At 39.1% G+C, this 14,786-nt stretch overlaps 1 protein-coding gene across 4 annotated transcripts in view; it reads right to left on the bottom strand.

Moving 5' to 3' along the window:
• Positions 1–14,786, bottom strand: part of AKAP13 (A-kinase anchoring protein 13) — a 297,054-nt gene that overhangs the window by 185,437 nt on the left and 96,831 nt on the right. For all 4 annotated transcript variants that reach the window (XM_067555646.1, XM_067555644.1, XM_067555647.1 and 1 more), the window contains one exon: positions 4,534–4,678. In XM_067555646.1, coding sequence (XP_067411747.1) covers positions 4,534–4,678 — 145 coding nt within the window. The remainder of the gene's footprint in view (positions 1–4,533; positions 4,679–14,786) is intronic.

Genomic DNA, 14,786 nt, shown 5'->3' with positions numbered 1-14,786 from the left:
GATAGATAAAGATCACCACAAAGTACCCAAACAAGATGAAAAGTTTCAAACTACTCTGCAGCATCAGCATTTGCTTCTGGCATAAAGGAAAATATTTCAAATTATGGGTTATAAATATGAGCTCAACTAGGAAAACCAAAAGCCAGCAGTTTGGTGAAATACTTCATTTTAGAAAATAAAAGGAAAGCAGTAACACAAACAAAATAAATGTTTCATATCATTACAGTGGAGCTAACAGAATGGTTTAATTGCATTATACCACTTGATGTATACTCAGATTGGTAAAAGAGTTGCTGAAAACATGTAAGGCGTCATGAACTGGACAGTTTTCATGACTGACTATCTAGTTCACATTTGATATTGTATTATCATACATCAACTTGACTGGGAATTTGATTTTAGTAGCAGAAAGCTATTTTCCCTTGGGTTGAGAAAAGTAACTGACAGTGGGACAAAGTAATCAGTCTCCCTTTTTTCACCCCAAAGAACGATATGTTAAAAAACCCAGTAATATAGATTTCATTCTTCAATTTTAAAATTATTCCTTGTTCAAAGTTAGCTACAGCTTCTTACCTTCAGTAAAGCTTCTGCTTTAGTTCATAGGCTCATTAGATCCTCCCACAATTCTTTTCTGTCCCACCAGTAGGGGGAGCTTCAGCAGTAATAATCTAATCTCCCAATAAGGCACTAATAACCTAACCTAAAGGGCTGTCAGAGCAGAGGTGAAATAGAAAATGGTCAGCAAAAGGGCAAAAAAAGGTCCTACCGCAATAACTTTATGTATATAAATATCAGGTAATTTCATAGTGGTGTACTCATTATTAGTCACTATTATTATTATTTTAACGGTTCTAAATAACTGGGAGGTTTCTTCCAAGCTGTGCATTTGAGGAAACATCTCCTGGAAGCTGCAAGGACCAGCAAGAGCATCACCACCCTCCGGGCCTTCAGATTGCAAACTAAGTGATAATTATAACTGCCCAAGTATGCTATTGACTCTGAGACCGAGTTTAATCTTGGAGCATGGGAACTATCCTGCATTGGCAGTAGGAGGAGGAAGAGGACAGACCTTGTTAAATTTACTTTAGCACATAAAAGGTGTTTGTGTTGACAGTGTGCTGTATCTTAAGTTATCTTTTGCTGTACCTTTTGTGTTTTAGGACATGGGCACATCCTATCTCTGCCAAATGGATATGGTTTGTAATCCAAGAGCATAATGAACATTTTATATAAGTGCACACAGATCAAAAGGTAAAAGATGTGGTGACCTCTCCTAAGCATCTGCAAACTTTCTGGTTTTGAGAGGGAAAGTTCTTACTAATCTCCTTCTCAGCAGTAAGCAAAGGAAACAGAGCCTTGTATAAAAACAACCCTAATTGCCACCATGCAACAGAGAGACAGGTGGCCTTCTGTGAATTATGCAACACTTCTGGAACAAATCTAGACAGTGATTTTCCCACCCTTGTTCCTCCTCTTGGCTGATGTGATCATTGCTTCAGAATGAAACTCGCTCCAGCTCTAGCCTCCCCTCCCCTCCCCCAACACTAATTAGCAATGGGAATGCAAGATTTAACAATTTTATAATCAAGTGTTTTTAACAAACTGCCACTTCCAATATTCAACAGTTGGTGGGAACTTTTCAGACCTAATCCATTGATAAATCCTAAAAAATTCATAATAATCCTCAAAAGCTGCACTGTAATACATTATAAAATAGTACTAATCATATGAAAATGCGTATGGGTTTAAGGGAGACTGTGGGTTTTCACAGTCCATACACTAAGCTATTTCCTCTATGAACCTACACCATGTAAAATGACCCACAAGAAAATGAAGCCTGATCCATTTTGCTTACACACTTGTATAATAATTTTACTGGGTTATTGGATATTTCCACTGTGTCATTGTGGGAGTAGGACAGTCAAGTTCTGAATAATCGCAAGACATCAACTGGTGACCTACTTTGATGTACAGTGCAGCCCAGTAATATAGTGAATTCAGAATCTAACATTTCAATTTTTAAAATGATCCCTCTGTAAGTAACAATCTTGTCCTATATTCAACCTCTGATTATAAATTTCAATCCTTTCTTCAGTTTTGTCATGTACAGAAGTAAAGGCTTGTATTTGAATAGTCAAAAGATTTCATTTAAAGATTCATCATCATATGACCAATAATGAAAACACACAGTAAAAGAGCAGATTATGCAGAGTAAAATGAAATGTAGCAGGCCCTGGACTCTGCCCTTAAGAACTTTTGTTTAAAGTTACGTATAATGAAAATCTAAAGGGCACTAGCAGTTAAAGGCTTTTTTTTTTAAAATACATTTGCCTAATGCTACCTTATGTCATTCAGTATAATCAAATGCTCTCTCTTTATGGGAGTTGGTTTACTTTTAAACACTTTCCTGGGCTTAGACAACAAAACCTAGAATGGTCCATTCCCCTTTCTGTTTCGAATGCACTAGCAGAGTGCTGGTGTGCTTGGTTTGCAAACAGTGCCAGAAAAAGTTCCCAAACAAAATGTAATGTTTCTTTTGAATATTAGGTTTAATGAAGTTTAAAAACTTCTCTCTGTAAAAGCTCCATCTCCTCCCCTCATCCTCTCACAAAAAAACAAAACAAAACAAAACCTCCTCCTCACTCTTGGGGATAGGTTATCTAATAGGATGACATGAAATCTGGCACAGATGAGGACGTGATGAAAGAGTAGCTGGTCCAGATGCACAAGAACAGTCCATCCTTCTGGTGATATACACAATGACTCAGGGCACGGTGGAGGATGAGTTAGCAGAGGTATATACCACCGATTACTGAATGAAGCATATTATAGAGTAAGCATTAGCTGGCTGGAGAGTTGACTACACTCTCTGGCTGACAAAATTATGCCCATATGGTCCTGGGAAGCATTGGCCACTGTGGAAGCTGGTCTACTCCAAGAGCTCTCCTTTATGTAGGTTGACCAGATAGCAAGTGTGAGAAATCGGGGCACTTTTTTTTTTGCGCCGGGGGAGTGAGGGAGGGGAGGAAGGGGATTATAGTTGTGTAATATCAGGATGGTCCTGATAATATCAGGACATCGGGTCATCCTACCTTTTATGCTAGGCAGAGAACCTGCCCTCCTACCTCTGTCACATGGGGACTGGTCAAAAGTCATTCACTTTATTCATGGTTTTTATAATTTTTGTAATCATGAAAGACTTATTAATTACCCCGGTTATTGTGTTTCAGCAAGGGCTGGTCTCCCACACACTGCCTCTTACTCAGAGTTAATCATGCAGTGAGGTCAAATAATACTTGGCTATGAGTCATCATAATCATTTCCAAGGTAACTGGTGGAATACACAAGGTAAGCATATGATTACAGATTTACTGTAGTGTTCAGCAGGAGGAGAAGCTGGGCTAAGAGTATCAGTATCTTCAACAACAGAGACTCAAACCACAGAACAATACTGGCTAAATAATCTCTTTCTGAATATAAGTAAGATAAAAAAACGTATTTCTCCACCCGCCCCCACAACCACCCCTCACCAAAGACTGGTCCAATACTGAAGTCCCCCCTTCTGTGACAATATCTTCCAAAATTAAATACAAATATTAAGTACAAGTCACAAGAAGTAACTGCCATCCAGCACCATTGCAGATACAATCTTTAAAATCAAACAGAAGCTCAAGTGGTGTTCTTTGTTGCAGACGAGGATGTTAGGGTAATTATAACAGAAATGGATTACTTTTGTAATTAAATCCTGTGAAGTATTCTGGCTCCTTTTCAGGCTGAAAAGGAACACAGACTCATTTCAATTCCTTTCTGGGCAATTCAGTTATTTGGATCCCAAGAGAGATGAGGTCATGGCACCCGATGTTGTCACAGAGTTACTGTGTGCACTGTACACACAACACAAAAACAGTCTAAGAGTTACCAGTTGTATTGCTTCCGTGAGAAAATTAATCACAATCTCACTGATTGCATTGGGTTCCAGTAATCAGTATTCATACTAGATTGCTCTTTCAAAGTATCTTTAACCACCCTGACAGTGCAAGCAGTGATGTAAGGAGTGAATAATATGGCCAACTTCGTTTTAATCACTACGTTTACCAGGAGGAAACAAAGACAAAAGCAACCTACAGAACAATGTTATGTCATTGGCAAATACCATTTAACAGGCATCTCTCATATAACATTACCTGCCAACATTCCTCTACTATCTGGCCTTTTCTCAAAGTCTTTTAATGTGTAAATAAAACTTTGTGCTCTCTGTTGTACAGGAGAACAGTTATGCATTAAATAACTATTATATTATATAATGTGATTCCATTATAAATCTGTTTGCCTCTGGAACATTTTTTAAAAACCCATCAAGTCAAAGCCTGGTTTAAAAATGATCATCCCAAATATACTCTAAAAGTTTGTGCAAATAGGAAAATAATAAAGATTCTCAATATTGCATGATGTTTAAATAAACTTTGATGCATCAGTTTTCACTGATTTTTTTTAGGTGTCTGTTTTGCAAAAAAAAAAAAGCAAAGTGCTTACCAGGAGCAATGGTCTCCAATGTCCCATGATTAATTTTTCTAGTGCTTGTGCAGTGTTGGACAGTGGAGCCAGCAAATACCAAGTAAAAAACTACATCTTCAAGTTTCTCTTCTTCAGTCAGCAGTACTGTAATAACACAGTCACCCTAAGAAAAGGACAAAAAAAGCCAGAGGTCAAGTTCACATTCTCAACAGTTTTAATATATAAATGACCCACTCAATCTTCAAGGCTTCTGGTTTCTTCTCTCTGTCCTTTTTCGAACAACAGTTTAGAGTCCTGCTCCCATCTTCATATATACAGGTAATTTTTAGCATGCATTTTGTCCAGATCATCAAAGCACAGCAGTAAGCTTAAAAAGATATGCAGAAGCACGACCATTAGTTTTCCCATCCTATGAAAATTTAAGATTTCAAAAAATGTTCCCATGTTGCACTGGGATGAAACCAAGACCTTTTCCCCCAAAAATTATTTTTCTTTTTGTGCAAAGAGAGCCCTCACCTCAGTACAGCCAGGTAGAGGGCACTCACCTGTGATGCAGGAGACCGAGGTTCAAGAATCTGCTCTGCTGACTCAAAGAACCTGGGTCTCCCACATACCGGCTGAGAGCCCTAACCATTCAGTTCATGTCACACTTGCACACACGTGCACACTCACAAAAAATTCCGTACCGGACCTGACAATCCTGCCTGATGAAAGTTTTGTCGAAATCAAAAGCAGCACATCACAGAGACCGTGATATCACAATGGTACTGTAACATCTGACTGGTGTTTGACATCCCAAGGGAACATGGAGAGCAACACAAAATTGCTCAAGTATCCAAAGGCAGAATGAAGCCCTATTCCTCAATCTAAATCCCCTTGATACCTCTCTGTGCACAGGTAACTACCTACAATGTAACTAACCCAAGCACTGACCACTCCCTTACTCCTCGACACACACACACACACACACACACACACACACACACACACAGCTAGGGAAGTATCATATGCAATAGGGTTTTCTCCTACTACAAAGAAAAGGGGTCAAAAACATTATTGGAAGGAACCAATAAGGGCAGTGTTATTGCAAAATTATACTCAATAGACCTACCCTCGCTGGAACAGCAGCTACAGACAGGAGAATTGGCTTTGTTTTATCAGGACTCAAATTTCACTCCCTTTGCACTCCAGTAGCTATGTACTGCCATATACTGATATTGTCTAGAAGTAAGCTTTACTGTCTTGCCGTCATGCAATTACACTTTTACCAAATCATAACAATTTGAAAATATCCACAGCCTTGTTACAAGGTACGCATTATCTCCTTGTTTGGAACATTTTCTAGCAGATCATGCCTTGATGAAACAGTAAAACCTTATTTATATCAAATTCAATAACTCATGCAGCCAGGATACACTCTGAACATGTGACAGATTTTCTCCTCTACCTCCTGCTGTCTGACGTCACTCCTACGTTCAGTCTGCAATGACCTAGATTTTTAGAACTATTGCCTGCAAAAATGCATGCATATAAATGATACATGCAGAGTAGTTGTAGCTGTGTTGGTCCCCGGATATTAGAGAGACAAGGTGGGGGAGGTAATAATATCCTTTATTGGACCAGCTTCTCTTGGTAAGACAAGATTTCAATCTCAAAAGTTTGTCTCTGTCACAAAGAGAAGATGATGGTCCAATACAAGATGTTACCTCACCCATCCTGTCTCTGCATAAATGATATACAGTTATCATAAGTAACTCTGCATGTAACAGATGCAATTGCATGCAGAAATTATACACATATTTTTGTACATACAATTATGTGTTCTCCCCACATTCTCTCCTTTACCTCTGGATCCCCACAGCTCCTCCACTCGCTGCTTCAAGTTCCAGCTCCTTCACTTCAATTTCCCCCATTCCCCTGGCCTGGCTCTCCCAAACTCATCTCTGGTTCCCTATGGCCCCCACTGGATTTGCCTCATTTTTCCCACCAACACAGTAGACCCCTAACATACCCTCCAACCCAGCACAACTCACTACATCACTCCCCCCAATGTTATTCTAGCCTTATTCTGTGTCTGCAGCTGGTTGGGTGATGCTCTCTGTGGGGTTTCTATGGTTACAGATTTCCTAAGGCCTCCCTGGAGGACTCTAACCACAGAGCCCTGCCTAGAGGTGACTGGCTGCACAGAAACTGCCCAAAGTACCTCTCCCTCCAGACCGCCACTCCAATCTCTTTCACTTTTCATAGCGCCCTATGAGTAAAATACACCACTGAAAACCAGCAGGCCTGGGTGTTTGCCGAGCGGTGCTGCTGACTCTGGGCAAGTATCTCAGCTTCTCTTTACCTCAGTTTCCCCATCTGTAACATGGGGACCACTCACAAGCCGAGACAGAGAGTATGTTAGCGTCTGCAATGAGCTTTCAAATACGAAGGTGGGAGGCATGAGAGAAGGTGCCATGTGAGGTGATTGATCCTTATGTTAGAACTGTTACGAACTCTGGACATTAGAGGTGAAGGAGGAGCATCTAGAGGTACAATCTTTGTTCTGTGTGGCCAGCCCCAAGCCTTCAAATATCATGAGTCAGGCCTCAAACACCCATGACATTGAGTTACAAATCAGGAGATTAAAAAGATGGGTTATTTTTATTGTCCTTGTGCCTTCTAAGCCATCTGTGGGCATGTTAGTCAGATTTTGAAGATCTTCTCCACAGCCAGGAGAGTTAGAACCTTTCTTGTTGAAAGAAAGGGGAAAGAAAGGGAAAACAGATTGTGACCATCACTTGACTCCAGGAGCTGTGGCTTTAAGAAAAACATCAAATATCACAGGAGTTGACAATACTGCCAACCAGTCAGATCCCAGATGTGCATTATATGGTAGTAAATCTAAGCTGGTTTTGGCTGATAAAACCAGAAGGGAGAACATAAATGTGTGTGGTACTCTGGCCTCAATAGACAGGCTCCTGAGAGCTTGTCTACATACAAAGTTGCCCCAGTATCATTACACCAGTGGAAAACCCTGCAGGAACACACTTATATCATCTTAAAACTAGTTTTATCAATTTAGCTTTTCCCCGTTTTATAAGAACAAGCTAACCAGATCTCAACCAGATTTATATCCATTTAAGAGTGCCCATACACAAAGATGCATCAATTTAAATAAATCAGTACAAAAATCACACCATTAGGTAAACCATTGCAACTGTCTGTATAGATCAGGCTGAGTTAAACCTGTCACTGGTCCTGGTAACATGGCTCCCAGATTAGTCCATCATCACTGCTCATAAAAGTAATACTTACAATTATAAAATGAGCCTACTACACACCATATATATATATATATATATATATATATATATATATATATATATATATATATATATATATATGCAAGTCATCTCAACAAAATGGACTAAGCCAGTAGCAGAAAGGCACTAGAAGAAGTGCTTCCACATTTTACCAGGAGATAATGCCAGAGCAGAATTCTAAAGGAGGCAAAAGGAATAATACACAGAAGAGGCAGAAATACAGTGCATGTATAGTCAATGATAAAATAAAAACAGATGGAAAAAAGTACCAGATTTGAAATTCAAACATGACCAATTCACATGCAGAACTAAAACATTCTATTCCAACAAATAGGTCCAGTTTTGAAGCAACTATTCAAAACTCATAACCTATTTTAACCTACAGATCTCTTCCTTTGCTTTGATTTTTGTTTCTTCATCTTTGCTCAAACTGTTCCCCCAATGGCATCCACATGCAAATACTTAAATGGACTTCAAACCCAGCTGAAGTTTAAGACAACTCATCAATAGAGTTGGCTGTTTAAACAGATGTCCACTGAGGCTAATTTTTTTAAACCCAGAACCCATAAATATGGCTGATCACTTTCTTGCAGAAAAAAAGTAATCAGCACAGAGCACATGTGAGGAGAACCCTGCATTGATGGGTTTAGACACACATGGACTATACAAAGTCTGTCAAGGTAATGCGTTATCTTAATATGATGAAAAGAGACCGTTTAATTCACAAATGTTAGAGCAAAAACTAATTTTACATTATATATATTATTTATTGTTAAAAGAGCAAGATAAGGGGCTAACACAGAACAGGCTGCAGGTGTGGACAAATACTAGAACCCCTCTGGCCCTCTGCATAGGTTTGTCTAGACTAGGATTTAAAGGTGTGATGTTAGATCAAGTTAGCCAACTCTATTTCTGAAAACTCTAGTCAAGGCAAAGCAACTGTGCTAAACTGGTTGAGTCTAGAGGGAAGTCTAGGTTATGAGAGAACCAAGTAACATGATTGTAAAGTCTTAAACTATGTCTAAACTAGGCTAGTGTGCAGACTACGGGGGTGTGACTTGCAGAGCGCACAAAAATGTTGCACTCTAATTACCGCTTAAAGTCCTGTCTGAAAGAAGTCTATGTTAACGCAAACTAAGTAGCTTTTAGTTCACACCAATAGCATCCACATGGGCCGTTCGAGCACAACATTTTGATGCACCCTGCAAGTCAAATCCCTATAGTCCATTGTGGCACAGTGTAGACAAGCCCTTACTTAAACTGTGTCTATACAGGTGCTAAAGGGGTATTTCAGTCATACTAAGCTAATTTACTGAACTAATACAACTGAAATGTGTGCCATCTTCTGCTACATAGACAGGACCTATAAGACTAGGGGTGAAAAGGGTTTGGTTTTTGTAAATCGAGTTAGCTCAAGCAAGCTTGCTTAACTTGATTGAAAAATCCCATTTAAACTATGGGTCAATCCTGGAGCTCTATTTCAAACTAAGGGCGGTAAACTGGTGTTCAATGGGGTTTGCAATCAAGTTAAGGTAGCTCAATTGAGCTAATTCTGTTGAAAAAAGTACCTTTTTATTTAGACAAGGCCTAAGAATAAGCATCTCCTGCTATCTCTGTTAGCAACCTGAGAGCATAATTAACTGTTTGTAAACTACTTTGAGACCCCTGGATGAAAGGAGATATGCAAGTTCTCTCTCATTAAAATTGGCATCAGACAGCAAAATTCTGTCATCATCATCATCAAAAAATCCATGTTCAAAAATTAAAAAAAAATCTTTTAAAAAATATTAATTAATAGTTTACAGTACAAGGTTTCCAACAACTTCATTGTTGAAGCAAATCAGTTACAAATGTGGACAAATTCCTTAAGCCCACAGAGAAGAGTTTCCGATAGCACTATTGCATTCAGCCTGCAAAAATATTTTAATTGAAGCATGTTTACCTTTACTCATTTAATATTACCCAAACAATGTCATCTGTTCAATATCACTGTCACACAAGGTGGCTATTATCACCCCTTTCATCCTGAATAGCTACAAATGGAAAGCGAGGCTGCCAATACCCCTTTGGTAAAAGTACAGATAGATCAAAGCAATTCTCTGGCAGATGCCAACAAATAAGAATAGTTTAATTTCAAATCTACTTTGGATTGACTAATATTTACTTAACTTAAAGCCCATTGGAAATGAAAACATTCCATTTTATGTCCACTCAGACAAAAGGTCACCATTTCTTTCAACTCCCAAATTTCAATCCAAGATCTATGAAATAAACATTTCAGAGATGTGATCTGTCTGAATTAAGCCTATTATTGAAAAGTGCATTCAGTATCTCCAGCTGGGAAGGGAATGTTGTTTAGTGGTCACACCACATGACTAAGGATAAGGAGTTTGGCCACAGACTCATTGATGGCTGGTCTACCCACAATTTTTGTACCACTATATCAATTTAGAAACCGATTTTAATTAAAGTGGTACAACCTTTACTGTTAACACCGTTACACCGATATAAAGGTGGCTATATCGATATAAGCACTCTTACATCAATATAATTGTGTCAACACTAGGGAACGGTACCACCACTTTGTATCAATTTCTAAACCATTACCATTATAAGAGTACAAAAACTGTGTGTAGATGAGCTTTCAGCGATCATGGCTAAATCACTTCCCCGTTTCAATTTCTCCAGCTGTAAAAGGGGAATGACCTGCCCGTGAATGGTTTTTATATGAGCTTAATTCATCAATGTTTGTAAATTTCTGTGACATTATTAGACACTATACAAGAGACAAGTATTACTAATTTATATTATTTATTATTTCTTAAAAACATATCTGCATTCTAAAAAAAGACTCCCTTGTTCTCTAAATGTTTGCACAGTTTAATTGTATAGCGAAAGCTCTAATTTCCAATTCAGTTATTGACAATCTTTGTCTGTCTGCTTTTGTCTGGGGAACCATCAACTTTATTTGACCCTATCCTGCAAATGATACAAAATCAGAAGGATTACCCTCTAACATGTACCATTTGGGATTACATGAGGACTCAATGAGAAATGGCAGAAGCCAGATGCACAACAATTTATCCATCCCTAAAACAAAACTGTATCAATGTACAGGTTTCCTATACATTTGTAAGAGTATGTCCAGACGAGGGGTGGGAAGGGATATTTTTTTAAATGTGCTAGCTAACATATTTTAAAACTCCATTGTAAACAGGGTAAGTTGTATTTTAATGTGTGAACTATATCCACCTCAACTAGTTAGCACATTTTAAAATACCACTCGTCCTGTTCAAATTGTGATGTTTTAAAGTATATTAGCTAAAATTAAAAACCCATCATTTTCCCCCTAGCCCAGGCAAAGCCTCAGGCGATATAAAGAAATGTAAACTCCAGCATGATGTGTTAAAAGGTAAAACTGAAAGACTCATAGAAGGTTTATTAAAAGCAGAATGGTAAACAGACAGAACATATCAGAACTTGGTAATCCTGCATTCGTTTCTCATGCAAGTATGAGACTGCTGATGGTAGCCAGTACAACCTCTGGTTACATTTTTCATCAAGGTAGCACCTACTCCAGTACACTGGGGCTGGGCCCAAAATCATGCATTAGATGACTAGGAAAGATTTACCAAGTGGGTGCAAAAAATAGGTCTGACACCTTTCAGCACATTTCTTTCCAAACAGCTATTGCCAAGGAGAGTTCTGCTGGTTTATTAAAGAGCTTGGCTTGGTGTGTTAGATTAGACAAGTGAGAATAACGTGCCCTTTTAACAGGTTTAATTGTTTCCATTCATAACAGAACTGACTTGTTGTTGGGTCAATTTCTTATTACGTTATGCCTTTTGGTGTCATAGCAAACTGGTAACTTCTTTATTAATGGAAAGTTGTTCATATGGTTTAACTGTGGATCTGCTTTTTAGGGAACAGAAATCCTTTGATTGTTTTCCTTCTTGAATTGATTCAGGCTCACGTGCATTTTTTTTTTTTTTAATGAAATAGGCATGCTGTTATCTAACCTCCAAGACAGGAGCGTTGTGTAGTGCTATGGGCACTCAACAAGGAGTTGGATTTCACTCCAGAGTCACTGTGCATATGTCTACACTATGAGTCACAGTGCAGAAGCTGCAGAGTAGACATAGAATCATAGAAGATTGGAGTTGGAAGGGACCCCAGAAGGTATCTAGTCCAATCCCCTGCTCAAAGCAGGACTAACCTCAGCTAAATCATCCCAGCCAGGGCTTTGTCAAACCACAGCTTAAAAACCTCTAAAGATGGAGATTCCACCACCTCCCTAGGTAACCCATTCCAGTGCTTCACCACCCTCCTAGTGAAAAACTTTTTCCTAATACCCAACCTAGACCTCCCCCACTGCAACTTGAAACCATTGCTCCTAGTTCTGTCATCTACTACCATTGACCCTGTATGACTTTGAGCAAGTGTAATGTGGTTTTATAAATCCCACATAAGCACAGGCAGAAGGGAGAGGAAAGTCTTCCCTGCTCATAGGCAAGCCGGCTGACCGCACAACCCAGTGACAGAGATGCCAACCGTGGAGGCATGCACCCACAGCTGGGACCAGTAAGGAAAACAAGTCCATCTATAAAGAAAGGAAAACAGAGCACCATGAGGAAGCAGGAAGACCTAGGATAGCAGAGGGCCAACAGCCCCGTGCCATACTGACTCTAAGAAACGGACAGAGATAAAAGAAGACTGCAAACGCTGGAGTTTAAGGGGTGATTGACTCATTTTAGGTTAAATTGATGGACTGGGTTAATTTGAGATGAACACAGGGAGACCAGTTTGGAGACAGGTGGGACCTGTAGGAGGCTATCCCAATAACAATTCTGAGCAAGTCCCTTCACTTTCCTGTGCCTCAAGTTTTCTCATCTGTAAAATGGAAAAAAATATTTAGGAATGGATGAAAAATTTCCATCAAAATTATTTTTATGGAAAAATTGGGTTTTTGAGTAAATGAACTTTTCCACTGAAAGGGTCTAGTAGAGAGAATAAATGGCAGTTCAAACCCAGTGGGAAAGTGAGGATCCCACAATCCAATTCAAGATTTCAAAACACCATGACATTCATTACTGACTTGTCCTCTCATCAATCTTTTAGCACATTTGTTTTAAAAGAATGAGGCTATAAGGAGATAGGTCAGAGGCACACAGTACAGTGAACTAATGCCAGTAACCCCTGACTCTGCTATTTTATGACTCCGAAGTACCCCTGGAAAAAGATCACATCAACCCAAGTCATTTTGCAGATAATCAGAGCTGGAAACATGGAGATGGTGGTATTAAATATGAGGTTTTGACCTGAGCAACACTAGAAATCCCTGCTCATGTGTAGATACCCTGATAAAGGTGATGACCTATGCCAGGCATGCAAAGAAAGATGGATGTCATTCTGCTGCAGTGTTGCAGCCTCCTGCAGATAAGGCCTCCAGAGAACGACTGCAGAAATAAGCGGAATGGCAAATTGCCAGATTCAGGATAGGATTGGGTCCATTTTCACAATCAATGACTACAAGGCTCTTGATCTTTGAGGAATCGGAGGCAACTATTTTATTTTTGTTAAATGAGCCACAGCAAGTCGATGTAAGGATACGCCAACAGACTAAACTCAGAATCCGTGGCTTGACTTTCTTATTTTTGCCCTTCTTTTTATTATTTTAAATAATCCATGTTAACGTTAGTGCCAGTGAAAGATTTTAGATTAAAAGCCCTGAGGGGGCCGAGATGGCCTCTGATGAGACAAGCAAGAGTGTCAGTTAAGACACAGACCGATTTTGTAATATGAATTCCTGTCCACCAGAGAGTGAATTCAGCGATCCCAACTCATTTCCCAGGAGGTCACCAAACAGCAGAAAGATGGGATATGTTTTTTAATCCAGGCTACATAGTGACTGAAGCAGGCACCTGGAGATGACACGCACTCTGCCTCATTAATAGGGCACTGAGCCAGCCAGTCTCCTATTTCAGTGTTAAAAGTGGACCACAAAACCAAAACTGAAACCGATTCATTTGTTAAATGATTCCCACAGCCAAGTCTATGAAGGAGTATTTGGTCCAGAAATATGTTTTAACTGACCAGTTTGAGGGAGGAAGGATAGTTGTGTGGTGAAAGCATGGGAACAGAGTCAGAAGATCACAGTCAGGAGTTTTATGACAACAGAGACATGTGAGAAACTTAAGGGTCCGATGGTAAAGACCGTGAAGTTAAATATATTCAAACTAGTGTGATCAACATTAAAACCCACACACCAATGGATATACTAAGGAAGACACTTGGTAAGAGAATATGCATCTTGCAGAACTAGTGAAGCCTACACTACTTGACAATATGCATCTATAGTATCTCCAAAATAGCTATGGCATGAAGTGCAGCTATGTAAGCTACTATGGACAACCTGAGTGGGAGATAGCTACAGGGAAAAATTAGGAAAGTAACAGTTTCTTATTGGTGATAAAAGGAAGACACATATTGTGACTTGATATGACAACGGCCAAGAGGTGTTCCAACTAATTCCCAATACTTAAAAGGACATGTTAGAATTAATGCTGAAAGGGCAAAATCAAACCTAAGGAATACAAAAGAAAAAATAAAAGACGATGAAAGAGACCTTCAAATGTATATATGTTATACACAACACCTACGTAGAACTGCTGGGATTATCATTAGAAAAGTAGCTGGGACTAGAAGTTTACTGTCTGGGCATTATTTCACAATCAAGGTAACTATTCCAAGAGTAACACAGCAACAGCTTGAAAAATTCAATTTTGTTATATTATTTTAGTATTTTGTTTAATATTATTATGCAGTATTATCTAATAGTCGAATCATGTAATAGTATACATTGTCTCTGCATACTACTCTGGCTGTATGCAAGCCCTGATGTAATGGTCCCAAGTGAACTACTTTAGCCACTGGACAAAGCAGCATCGTGGAGCAACTTCAAAGTTG

This window comes from Emydura macquarii, unplaced genomic scaffold (assembly GCF_026122565.2).
Source record: "Emydura macquarii macquarii isolate MOO-44397 ecotype Brisbane River unplaced genomic scaffold, CSIRO-AGI_Emac_v2 contig_1644, whole genome shotgun sequence".
In the NCBI taxonomy this organism is placed as follows: Eukaryota; Metazoa; Chordata; order Testudines; family Chelidae; genus Emydura; species Emydura macquarii.
The sequence above is the reverse complement of the archived record's forward strand: the minus strand, read 5'-3'. Positions and strand labels throughout refer to the sequence as shown.